General features: G+C 38.9%; 1 protein-coding gene across 5 annotated transcripts in view; it reads left to right on the top strand.

Moving 5' to 3' along the window:
• ARHGEF9 (Cdc42 guanine nucleotide exchange factor 9) overlaps positions 1-13,868 on the top strand; it is a 317,960-nt gene that overhangs the window by 295,137 nt on the left and 8,955 nt on the right. For 3 of the 5 annotated variants that reach the window (XM_075539602.1, XM_075539605.1, XM_075539600.1), the window contains one exon: positions 6,914-6,982. In XM_075539602.1, coding sequence (XP_075395717.1) covers positions 6,914-6,982 — 69 coding nt within the window. Of the gene's footprint in view, positions 1-6,913; positions 6,983-7,296; positions 7,571-8,050; positions 8,988-13,868 lie in introns of those variants that run through there. The other 2 variants (XM_075539604.1, XM_075539603.1) reach the window with 2 other exon arrangements.

Genomic DNA, 13,868 nt, shown 5'->3' with positions numbered 1-13,868 from the left:
GAATGAGTTTGGGAGTTTGCTATTACATTCTGTATTCTGGAAGAGTTTCTGTAGGATTGTTATCAGTTCATCTCTGAATGCTTGGTAGAATTCTCCTGTGAAGCCATCTAGACCAAGGCTTTTATTAGTTGGGAGTTTCTTGATGAACTTGTCTGTTTCTTCTTTTGCTGTGGTTCTGTTCAAGTTCTTAACGTCCATATTCATTAATTTGGTGAGAGAGCAAATGTCCAGATATTTGTCCTTGTCCTCCAAATTATGGAATTGAATACAGTATTCAATAGTACTGCATACATTTTAATTAATAAATCTTTTTATTGGGGCTCATACAACTCTTATCACAATCTGTACATACATCAATTGAGCAAAGCACCCTTATACATTCGTTGCACTTGTCATTCTCAAAATTCACCTTCCACTTGGGTTCCTGGAATCAGCTCAGTTTCCCTTTTTCCTCCTCCCTCTCCCTCCCACTCCCCCCTTCTCCTTGGTCCCTTGATAGTTTATAAATAATTATTATATCTTATCTTACACTCCCCGGTGTCTCCCCTCACCCACCTCTTCATTGCCCATCTCCCAGAGAGAAGGTTACACATAGATCTCCAAGATTGGTTCTCCCTTTCTACACCCCCTTCCATCCTGGTGTCACCACTCCTACTGCTGGTGTTGAGGGGTTCCTCTGTCCTAGATTCCCTGTGTTTCCAGATCCCTACTGCACCGCTGTACATCCTCTGGTATAACCAGGTCCGCAAGGTAGAATTGGGGTCATGATAATTGGGAGGGGAGGAAGCGTTCAGGAACTAGAGGAAGGTTTTGAGTTTCATTGTTGCTACACTGAACCCTGAGTGACTCATCTCCTCCACACTGCCCCTCTGGAAGGGATGTCCAGCTGTCTACAGATGGGCATTGGTTCCCCATCACGCACTCCCCCTCATTCACAGTGATGTGATTCTCGCCACCACCCCGCCTTTGTTGTTTGAGACCTGGTCTCCTCTACCCTTCACGGTCACCTATGTTGGTGTGCTGCTTCCATGTGGGCTTTGTTGCTTCTGGGCTAGATGGCCGCTTGTTTGCTTTCAAGCCGTTAAGTCCCCAGATGCTATATCTCTCAGTAGCCGGGACCCATCAGCCTTCTTCACCACACTTTCGTCTTCAGCGATTATGTGAGGAAGGTGATCACACAATGATTGTTTTTGTTCCTTGGTGTCTGCTACATGGTCCATTCAACACCTTGTATTCGCTTAGGCCGTGTGCTTCTTCTCTGTGGGCTTTGTTGCTTCTGAGCTAGATGGCCGCTTGTTTGCGTTCAAGCCTTTAAGACCCCAGACGCTATATCTTTTTGATAGCCGGGCACCATCAGCTTTCTTCACCACGTTTGCTTACACACACGTCTGTCTTCAGTGATCATGTCGGGAAGGTGGGTATCATGCAATGACTGTTTAGCAGGGCGAGGTGCTGTTGTATTGGGGGAAGTACTGCATAATTAATCCTTTTATTTCATTGTTGTCTGTTAAGACTTTCCCTGTTTCATCCCTGATACTAGATATTGATGTTTGAGCCTTTATTTCCTTTGTTAAGTTTGCTGGTGATTTGACGGTTTTGTTGATCCTTTCAAAGAACCAACGTTTTTGCTGTTGATTCTTTCCAAAATTCTGCTTTCCAGTTCATTTATCTCAGCTCTAATTTTTATGATATATTTTATTTTGCTGTTTATAAGGATTATGCTGTTTGCTCTGTTCTAACTACTGGAGGTGCTGAGTTAAGGTGTTGATCATAATTTCTCTTTTTTCATGTGTGAATTTATTGCAATAAAGTGAACTCTGATAACTGCCTTTCCTGTGTCCCATATATTTTGGTATGTATGTTGTATTGTCATTCTCATTAGTTTCTAGGAACTTCTTAATTTCCTCTCTAATTTGGGCTAATACCCAGATCTTTTTTAGAAGCATGTGAAGTCTCCAGGGGGTTGATCTTTGTTGTTGTTTTCTTCTTTCTAGTGTTAATTTCCAAGGTGGTCTGAATGAATTTTGTGTTCGAATTTTCTCAAGCTAGCATAGTGCCACAATATGAGCTGTGTGCATTGGATAAGAACATGCATTTTTTATATCTTGATTGGAGAGCACTGATTGTGTTGTTCAGGTCTTCAATTTCTTTATTGGGTTTCTTACCTGCTGATCTATCTTTCTTTGAGTGATATATTGAAATCACCTACTATAATTGTTGATCTGGTAATTTCTCTTTTCATGTTTTTGAGAATTTGGTTGATGAATTTCAAAGCTTTATCATTGGGTGCATATCTGTTTATTATGCTTATGGTTTCTTGATCTACTGATATATTGAGCATTATTTAATGCCCATTCTTATTTTATTATGTCATGTATCTTGAGGTATATTTTGTCAGAGAATATTATTTCCACCCTGATTTTTTTATTACCATTTCCTTGGTAAATTTTTCACCATCCTTTGACTCTCAGTCTATTTTTGTCTGTGAGTTTGAGGTGTATCTCTTGAAGGCTGGAGATTGGTGGATTTGTTGCCTAATTCAGTCTACTACCGCTTGTCTTTTAATACATGCGTTTAAACCATTAACATTCAGTTTAATTAAATCTGAATGTAGATTAGTTGGTCTCATCTTGTACTATTTGTATTTCATATCTTCCTCTCTTCTACTTTATAGGATGGTGTCTGTGTGTGTGTGAGGAGTTTATTGTTGTCTTTGTATCTCCATTGGATCTGTAATGTATGGAATACTATTTTCAGTGTGTTGGTTTCTGGTGGTATTACACCCTGTGGTGGTCTCATGTTTGTGTGTGGTGGTTCTTGGTTTTCTGGCCTTAAAGAACTGCAAAGTATTTTTGGTAATGCTGATTTTGTTTTTATGAATTCTATCAATTACTCCTTATCAGAGAAAACTTTAATATCTCCTTCAAACTTGATGGATAGCTTGGCTGGATAAAGAATTCTTGGATTGCAATTGTTGTCTTTCAACTTTCAGAACACATTGCTCCAGTTTCTTCTTTCCTGCATGGTCTCTGCAGAGAAGTCTAAGCTTATTCTTATCTTTTTATCTTTTATGTTACTGCTTTGTTTCTCTCTAGTTGCTCTCATGATTCTCTCCTTTTCCTTAAAGTTGGTTAATTTGACTACTATATGTCTTGGGATGTGTGGGGTTTTTTGGGGGAAGGGGAGTCCTGCTTAATCTAATTGGTATTCTCTCTGCTTCCTAAATGGTTATTGTCTCCTCCTTTGTGATATTAGGGAAATTTTCTTCCATGAATTCCCTTACTATTTTAACTGTAGGCTTATTTATTGCTTCTTGTTCTGGAACCCCAATAATTCAAATATTGTTTTGCTTCATAGAATTCCACATCCTTATCAGGTGTTCTTCACATTTTTTGGCTTTTTTTTGTTTGACTGTTTCTCTTGTTTGCTGAATTCTGCCTGGTTATCTTCGAGATCACTGATTTGATTCTCCATTTCTTGCATTTTATTGTTATCATTCACCTTTGTGTTTACTTCTGCTGTTATTCCTTAACTACTGGACTTCCCTTCAGTGTGAATATTCTAGTATTTCTATTTTTTCATTTGTTTTCAGGATTGATCCCCTAATTTTCTATAGGGCATAAGCAATATTCTCAAGCATTCTTTCACTGGCTGTTCAAGTGCTGTTTCTTCTGTGTCAACCATCATATTTGGGCAATCTTCAGTAACTGACTTTTGTTTCTCTATATTTTTTACAGTATCTGCAAGTGTTGGCTGTTGCTTGCATCACATCTTGGGTGTGCTGATGATAGAGTGTAACCTGGGATGTGTAAGGGGGAGTGCCTGGCTCTTAGGTTAGGGGAGGATCACATAGGTGCTGTGAAAACTATTGTGTGTAAATGAGGAGGGAGTGTGTGTAAATGAGGAGGGAGTTCTGGTGCTCAGGAGTAGGTTTTAAGTGGTGGTATTAGTCATAGGAAGCCTTCCCTTAGATAAAGTTTTGTGTTTATTTTAATGTGTTGATCAAGAGAGATTTTACTTGGTATATGAAACAGGGTTGTATGTTGCTAAGGTGGAGGGAACAGGTTCCAGAGGTTATTATGGTTGTATGGGAGGGGTATAAAGAGTCTACCATAGTCTCATATCAACCCTATGTATTAAGTAGGTACAGTATCTGTGTAGGTAGAGTACAGTATTTCAGTTATTGTGCTTATACTGGTGGGTTCCTGTACAAACTCAGAACTAGCCACTCCTTACATGTAGACATAGGATGTAAAAGGGCTATTATAGTGGATGCTCCAGGGAAGAAGTGCTTCTGATCAGAGGGTGATCTAGCCTGCGGCAGGGAATCCACCAAGAAACCCGGAAATGCCAGGTTCCATTTCCCCTGGTGGGAGTGAGGAGATTTGTTTTTCTTTTCTCAAAACAAAATAGGAACACTTCTACCAACCTCCTGGAGCCTGCTGTGTTGCATATCTCAACAGTCCCATGTTTCTGTGGTGCTGGATCTCTCTCCAACTAGTCAGAGTCATTTATTTGCTTGTTTGTTTCTTTTTGAAAAGCCACTCGGGGTGGGAACTGGGCCTTGGATAGGGCTTGTCACCAATGTATAGACTGTCCCTTGAGATTTCCCCATGCTGGTGAGTCACCAAAGTGGGGATTAGGGAGAAGAGGGGGAAGGTGACCGGAATTGCTGCTGCAATTGCAAGGGATTCAAAGTGTGGTGGTTGTTGTGAAAAGGGACTGCATACATGACAAGCACAGCTGTGCTCTCTGTGTGAGAACCAACAAAAGAACTCTTGTGTGCTATAAGACCCAGTCTCATGTCACAGTCCCTGACATGGCTACCTTACCCACAAATCTAGCTATCCCACAAAGAGCTGTTCCCACGGACGATCCTACATTGGTACCATTGTCCCAGGACTCCTTACATCTAGTTTTATATCTAGAAGAAAAGAAGGGTAATGTAAGTCTTGAGAAAGAATCCTAAAATCAATAGGGGAGGCAGTAAGGAATGGAAGATTATAGGCAAGCTCAAATTTATGGCCAAAGCTGTCATTTACTGGTAGTCAGAAAGGGAAAATCACAAGCAGGATGGAATTCCATGAGTATGCTTTGAGCTGGTACACAGAAGGAATGTTCTTTTCTGGGGAAGCATAAAGGACTGCTTTTAAGGTCTAAAACAAATTCAGTTTGCCTCACCCAGATTATTTAGGATAATCTCCCTTACAATAAAGTCAACTTATTAGGGGCTTTACTTACATCTGGAAAATACTTTCATAGCAACATCTAGATTTGCAAGGACAATAATTAACCAAATTGACATCATAAGGCCATAACATTTCTTGTTTAATAGCTATATAATATTCCATATTAAATAGCATCAATTCCTCTTTTACTGGAAATTCCGTTTTCCAGATCCCACTATAGATACTACTGTAAAAAACTCTCATGTAAGTAATCTCTTACATATTTATTTTATTCCAATAGGATAGACAGCCTATGTGGAATGACTGAGTGGGAGGTTATGAATAATTCATTTTAAAATAGACTTTCTAGATTAATTTCCAGGAATGCTATAAAATCTACATTTCCACCTTGATTTTATAGTTACTCATTCCTACACATCCTCACCCTCATTGGGTAGTATCTGTTTGTTTTAGTTTGCTATTCTCAACTAGTGATGTTGAACATTTATATACTTTTTTATACTTCTTTTGTGAGTTGCCTAGTTATATCCTTTGACTATTTTTTTAGTATCCCCTTACCTATACTCCAAAGATTTTCATATGAAATGTTCTTTGTATTCATTTTAAGTAATTTAATGTTGGTTATAATTTCTTCTTTATTCAGGCATTATTCAGAATAATTTTGATACCGTGAAATATGTGAAAGCCAGAATTTGACAGGACTGTCTTGCTTTTCCAGACCTTGCAAGTTTTCTTCCTTTGGCAGAATACAGTCCTACCAGTATTTTAGTAAAAATATTTGAGTTTTCCTTCTCTGATAAGCTTCCACCTTACAATAGTTCTAGCTTTTGCAGGTTTTACTATATAGGTGTGATTTCTTTCCTTTTAAAATAAGCTGTTTTATGTGTTTTAAAGCTTGGAATTTTTTTTCTTTTGCCTTGAAGTTTAGGAATTTCACTAGTATATATCTAGGTGTTAAAATATGTATATATTCCAATACTGCCTGGACATAGCAAGACTCTTTCAACAGGTGTGTCTTTAGGGAAATTTTCTGTTAATTATTTAATGAGTATAATTAATATTTTTCTATTTTATTATTTAATTTTTCTGAACGTTTTATTATCTGTATATGTGTTCTCTGTTCTAGGAGCATGGTGGTGTAGTGATTATGCATTGAGCTGCTAACTGCAAGGTCAGCAGTTTGAAACCACCAGCTGCTCCGAATGAGAAAAACAGAGCTCCCTACTCCTGTAAAGAGTTACAGTCTCTGAAACTCTCAGGGGCAGGTCTACCCTGTCCTATAGGGTCACTATGAGTCAGAAACGACTCAATGGCAGTGAGTTTGGTTTGGTATATTCTCTGTCTATTGCTCTAATCTTTTGAGTCATTATTTCCTTTGTGTTTTTGCTTTTGGTTATGAAATATGCTAATGTTATGGAATATTTTACATCCTACTTTGTTTAAGCATTCTCTATTTAACAACAGCTTCTCAAGTCATATTTTCAATAATTTTTGCCTTCTATACTGTGGTATGTATCTTTATGCCTAAATTATTGTCTCATTGTCTAATTATCTTAGTAAAATTTCGATAAAGGATACTAGTAGGTCAAATAGAATGACCTCCCCCCATCCTAGACTTTTGTTCCATCTTGATAAACTGCTTTTCTAGAAAAGTTGCTCTAATGTACGCATTCAGTGGAGGATTTAAGTTTCTCATAAATGAACCATATATTTCTGTCTCATAGGCTTTGAAATTTCTGAAAACCAGAAGAAGCAGGCTGCAATGACTGTGAGAAAAGTCCCTAAACAAAGAGGTAAAATTGTCTTCACCTCCAAGTCTCACTCATTAGCTGTGTGATATTTGAAACCCTTAGTCTGTCTATGTGCTTGCATATTCTTATGACTATTACAGTGCTGCAATTCAGTGAGGTTGGAAAGGGCATATTCAAGTCCCCAAATTCCCCTACTTACAGGTGACAAATAGTCTTAATGGCTTAAGGTTTGGGCGGGGAGGTCAAAGAACCTCTATTTTTCCTTATTTTTACTAAAAGCAAGAGAGAAACTAAAGTTTACTAGAAATTTAAAGCACAAATTCTCAAACCTACTTGGCCCACTGCTCCCTTTTCAGTGCTGCCCTGATGATTAAGAATGTACTACAGGATAAATAACACAGGATAAAGTGTAAGAAGCTGCTTCTACAGCTCACCCCTCATTGTTCCAGAGTCCCCAGGGGAAGATAAGACCTACGTTGGAAAACACTGATTTAGACATAGACAATAATAAATGTGTATAATTTATTAATAAATGTGTTCCACATGTGTTTTCAGCTGACTTTCAAGTCAGGCATCCCAAATCAAAATAGAGAACATCAAGCTAAACCAAGACTCAGATATTCATTTTCTCTCTTTCTTTGAAGCATAAGCTAAAATGTATATACTCCTCATTTATTGCCTTTATTAAAGTATGAAACCTCAAAAATCTTACTATTTTGAGCATTAATGAGTCTGTAGGCTTAGAATCATGGGCTGTGGAGCAGCCTTTGATGAAACTCTTCAGGCAGCAGCCAAGAAGCTGGCTAACCTGCCCTCCACTCTTTCCTACCAGTTGGGGACACATGAGGCTAGACTCTTCTGGGGCCACTGCCTCCAGACAGACATGCAGGCAGCTTGGAACAAGCAGACACCTGAACAACGTTTTCATCTCCTGTGTTGTCTGAGGACTTTCAGCTCAAATTTGCTGTGGTGTGGAAAGTGAGAAGAAAAAGGTCTCAGTGAGCCTAACCATGCAGATAAGGGAGGAATGCGTGTACTTAAAAAGAAAAATACTTGGAAAATTCATTTGAATCTAAAATTAAGCTTTATTCTATCTTTTTCATAAACCAGAATGAAACTGCAGTGCCTAGCTGAACAAAGGGAATAAAGTGCCTTCTGTTTATTAACAAACTTAGTTGATATCAGTCACTTGATTTGAATGCGAGTGGTTATATGATGGGCTTCTAGCTGCAAGATCAGAGGTTCGAAACCACCAGCAGCTCTGCAGAAGAAAAAGAGAGCTTCCCACTTCCACAAGAGTTATCGTCTTAGGAACTCACAGGGACAGTTCTACCTTGCCTACAGCACCACTGAGTCAAAATCAATCAATGAAAATTGGTTTGTTTGTTTTAGACTATCCTGATAATATTGGCATATTGGCTCTTTTTCCCTCCTCATGAGGAAATGGGATCATCAGGGTGAAGTGATTCTGAACCTTTGAGTACACTGATCATTACTCTCCATCTCAGTGTTCTGCTGACATCCTGTGCTAGGAAATAAGAGTTTGCTTTTCTGCTGTACCTCAATTGTGGTTTCTGGTACTGCTCCATTGTTACTGTCCCCAGGGGTGGGTGTGGTGGTCACCTAATCTGGTGTCAATTTAAGGATTAAGAGTGCAGGGATGGAATCTAGGCTGTCAATCTGGAGACAGCCAATGAGACTTCTGTGGGCATGGCCTTCTCCTGAGAATTCTGGGAAATCTGGTACTTCCTCCTTGGAGGAGGAAGACGCCTCTTTCTCTCTGCTACTCCCTGGGAGACATTGCATAAGACAAGCCACATGGATGCAACCAGACCTTGGAAGCCGGAGAAGCTACAGAGATGCCAGCGCTGAGATGTTTCAAATGACACTGGATCCAAATACTTTCTACCCACTGGCCTGTGATCTTCTGCATTCAGCGTCATTGCATGTGTTTCTTGAGTCTGAAGAGGACTTTATAGATTGATATCAGAAATATGGACTGATATTGGACTTATGGACTTGATCTGGACTGGGCTAGGATGTTTTATCAATGTTCAATTGTTCTTATATATAAAATCTCTTTCTTATATACATATGTGTGTCTATGGATTCGTTTCTCTAGTCTACCCAGACTAACACACTGGACAATCTAAATTTAACTTCATTTTCCCCAGGTCCTTCCTTATGCTTTTTTAGTGGACTTTCTGATCCAGAATTAGTCGACATAAAATGATCAGATTACAGTTGCCTGAAATTCCAGCAGACACACAAAACACCCTTCATTAATGACATTTCCTTTGACTGCGGCTAATGAATGCCTATGAATATCGAATTTCGAGTTAAGCAGAATACCTAACTGGGCCTTTCTGGCTAAACATAATGTTCCTTTCATATATTTTTTTTTAATTTTGCTTTCGCATACCCCTCATTGTCTCTTCTTATCATCTTGGAAATGTGAATTTTCTTACAGTCACGCCACTTTTGCAGATGAAAACATGAATGTATTGTGAGCAATCTGGAGAAAATGTCAGTAAAGAAATGATCTGTATTAGTATGAAAACCCTGTGAGAAGCTCCGAAATTGTTCAGAAGGAAATGTTAGCTGAAATGTATTTGTTGTGGGAGCCCTGGTGGTGCAGCAGTTTGAATCCACCAGCCGCTCTGAGAGAGGAAGATGGGGCTTTCTACTCCTGTAAAGAGTTACAATCTCAGAAACCCACAGGGGCAGTTCTACTCTGAAATTATAGGGTCACTGTGAGTTGGAATCAACTTGATGACAGTTTTGTTCGTTTGTTTTTTAACAATTTTATTAGCACTTCATCCACATGTTATACAATTCAATAATGCAATCATTGTAAAAGAAAATCATACAGTTAACACCGCATTCAATTCTAGAATATGTTTCTCTTCCTTGTTATTCATGTAATTATTTTTTCTAACAGAAGCAAAAATATATGCAAGAAAACATTCTCCAATTCCACAACTTTTACATGTATAATTCTGTGTCATCTTCATGTTGTACAATAATTATTAATATCCTTTTCCAAATTATTCCACCACTATTAACATAAGCTCTATGCTCCATAAGCAACAACTCTTTCTCCTTCACCCAGGGTAACAATTGGTCAAGTTTGGTTTCTTTTTTTTAGTAGTTTCCTTGATATAATATTAACATACAATACACTTCCATGCTTAAATCTCTTATAAAAAGACTTGTGTATATATCATCAGAATCAGTTCTGTTGCTCCATCCCCGCACCTGCATTCTTTGTTTGCTCCCCAAATCCTATCCCACTCCCCACCTACCCTTCCTCCTCTACATCCCTAGTAAGTCATTCCATCAGTTATTGTCCCTATCCACCCACTCCTTCTGTGCTTCACAAACTGGGAAACCCAACAGAAACAATAAAAAATGTCAAGAAGAAAATAATACAAAGATCAAGATAAAATAAAGCATAATAAAGAAAAGATTGCTATCAATATTTAAAAGGCCAGAGAAATTTCTGTCCTGGAAGATATGAGAAATACTTCAGCCTAGAGAAAATTCAGGTTGGGTCAAGAGAGAGGTCAATTGACCAAGTTTCAATCGACCGACCATAATCAAGTTTACAATAATCTCTGTCTGATAGTAAAGCTGTTTGGGTGGGTCCTTTGCCTGTGATTGGAGTTGGGATATGCCAGAGGCTTAATCTGACTTGATAGTCTGCAGATGGATTTTGGGCTCCCACTGTCCTCCATAACCTACTACAAATTGGGTGTTCACAATTTAAGTTCTGATACTTTCCCTTCATCGTATTTAGATTTTGTTGTCTGTGGATCAAACAGGGTGGTATGCTTCTTCCTGGTGGATTTAGTTGATGCCTCACTTAGATGGTTGCTTCTTTGAATACAAACCTTTAAGTCCCCAGACATTATTCCAATTGATAGCGGGCACCATCTGCTTTCTTCATCAAATTTTCCTGTAGCGCCCTTATTTTCAGTGATCATTTTGCAAAGGCAAGTATTAAGTAGGGTCATGTTATAAGATCTAATTGTTCTTGGATTAAGGCTAGAATTAAGTGGGAGCCCATCATCCATCTGCTTGCTCACAAGTTATGCAGAACTCTGGTTTACTTTGGCAGTCGTAGTATGACTAAACAAACACAAAACAAGAACAACAAAAACAAACAAAGAAAAACATGTCACTCAAATACCCTGGTGTATAAGGGTATAGCATCAATAATTTTCAAATGATATATAGTTTAAGATACTGTTGATCTGAGGCATTTATGTAAGTATAGTACAACTGCAATCTGCAATCTATGAGTTGTTGCTTTGTACAGATTGATTTCTTAATAGATTGAGCTCTGTTTACCCTGAGCATGGGGATTGATACTAAGGAAAATTGTTCCATATCAATTCTTATAAGTGCCGATCCTTGGCTATCAGATTTAAATCTGTCATATCACTGCAAGGGGAAGTATTGGGGTATTATATATAGTGGTTCTGGGTTCCCTTTCAATCCTCATCCACTAAGCCCTGGGTTCCACCCAATGTCCAATGACTGCCATTTCCACAGTTTTGAGTGGCCACCCTTTGCTTCCTCTCCCATCAAAGTATTTCAGTCCTAAATCCCAGGGTGCAAGTAGTTTTGAGGTTTGTTGTTGTTTTTGTTTTTTAAGTTTTTTGTTTGTTTCGCTTTGGTGAAAGCCTAGAGGCTTTCACCTCTTAAGTCTCTGTGATTCCAATTTTCTACACTGTTCATACCATACTTGTCTCCATAGTGATTCTTTACCCCAGCTCAAATTTCCTTTTGCATGCCTATGGCCAAAATTCCAATCAGAAATAAACACTCATCACATCAAGCCTCAGCACTGGATTATTAGGGAACAGATCATTTAAAATTTGAATATTTAAAATGAGGGAAGATAAAACCATGAAGTGCCTGACTTACAATCTCTTATGATTGTATTCAAATAAATAAATAAACCAAACTCACTGCCTTCAAGTCAATTCTGAGACTGTAATTGCTTATGGAAATAGAAAGCCCAGTCTTTCTCCCTCGAAGCTGCTGGTGATTTAGAACTGCCGACTATGCAGATCTCTGCTCAACATATAACTTCTGCATCACCAGGGCTCATGGGTGTGTTCACATACACAAAGATAAAATATTGGAAGGGGTGAGTTAATCCTTCAGTATGAAAGGGATAAGGGCTAGAAGGACCTCAAGGTGGCCGGCAGGGGCAGTGAATTATTTCATGTGTCTTTTCTAGCCCAAATTCCTAACTCCCACCAAATGACCTTTACCTGCATGGGTTTGGTGGGAAGGTAGGGGAAAATACTGATAGGATTCATCTGTAAGTAATTATGACCAGGATTCCTTGGAGTGCCACCCTGCTGTGTATAAAATGAGCCCCCTGAGACGAAGGATGAGGAATCCCAGCAAGAGCCAGGAATGGAGTGTGTCCTCTGGATCCAGGATTCCTATGCAGTGAACTTCCTGGATCTAGATGACAGCGATAAGATCAGAGGAGCAGCAGCAGAACCAGGAGCCAGAGCCTGGAACAGAGTGACGGACTTTCCAACCCATGAAGCAAGTTATGATGAGTGTTTGTGTGCAGAAGGCTGGCTTGTGGTGTAGGGTGCCTCTGGGCATTTAATTGGAGAAGTTGGACTTTCTGACCCAAAGAAATAGACCTGAGTGCCTTTGGGCTGAGGCTTCAGGAATTTGGGCTTGCTGACCCTCAGAAGTGGAACTGAGTGCCTTTGGGCTCAGGCTTAATGGAGAGGAGTGCCTCTGAGCACTTAATTTTGGGAGCTGGGTTTGCTGTCTCTTGGAGCTTGAATGAAATGTCTTCAGGTAGAGGCTTACAGGACAGTGGTATGCCCCTGTGGGCATTTATTAGCAGGTCTGAAACTTTGTTACATGTCCTGGTAAACAACTATCAAGAGCATTTCTCATTGACACTGCAACTTGAAAACATCCTTAATAATTCATTTGATAATGGATTTTGTCTGAGTTCTGTGTAACCATTCAAAAGGATATTAGAACCCAAAGAAGTAAAATATTGAACAACGATTAAGATAATACAATTTGTCTCTTCACTGGGAACACTTCAGGCAAAGAAACAGCCACAAAGCAGCAAATCAGAAAACAAGTCATCTTGTTCGTCAAAAGCCTCTAAGCCAGCTTCCTTCTCCACGGTTTTAGTCTCCAGATTATTACTTTAGACTCGGTTGTAAACCTAACCACAGTTCATATGAGCAAGTTTCCCCTGTAAGAGTAACCCTAAAGTCTTTAAAGGAAGTGTTCCATTTCAAACTTCCCAGACTTTCCTCCTTTATTTATACCTCTAGTCTTCAACACTTTTGTAGTCCAGGGTGAGTGATAGATATTAAGACTGAAGAAAAAGAATAAAGTTGTAAAGTAGTAAAACTCAGACTACTTGATTTTAGTACTTATTATATAGCTATAGAAACAAGCTAAAGACTCTGTTGCTGGCAGAATAGACAGACACAGTAGGTTAGTGGATAATAACAGAGAACCCAGAATATCTCTAAAAAAATATCCCAAATTAATTTTTTGACTAGTGATATGTATTTCGGTAAAGGTTTACAGGGAACAGTAGTTTTTATTCAATGATTCACCATACTTTATTTTACTTCATTGATTGCAATCCCCACAGAGCTTATCCCATGCCCTCCCTGTGTTTCCTGTTTCCATTCTTCCTTCCTTTCTAACCCTTAGGAATTTTGTCCTTGGGTAAGGACCTTTTAATCTCAAATGGTAGATTATTCGAAGGTGTGCTCACTTCCCTAATGTTATTCTCCCCCCCACCTTATAGACCTATCTATTATTTGACTAAGCATGGAGCCATGGGGGTGAGTTCATTTTCAGGCCTAAGAACTGTAGTCTCAGGACTTCTACCAGTTGCAGTAGCATGACTGTT

Source organism: Tenrec ecaudatus, chromosome X (genome assembly GCF_050624435.1).
Source record: "Tenrec ecaudatus isolate mTenEca1 chromosome X, mTenEca1.hap1, whole genome shotgun sequence".
NCBI classification, from domain to species: domain Eukaryota; kingdom Metazoa; phylum Chordata; class Mammalia; order Afrosoricida; family Tenrecidae; genus Tenrec; species Tenrec ecaudatus.
This window is presented reverse-complemented; position numbering and strand designations above follow the sequence as displayed.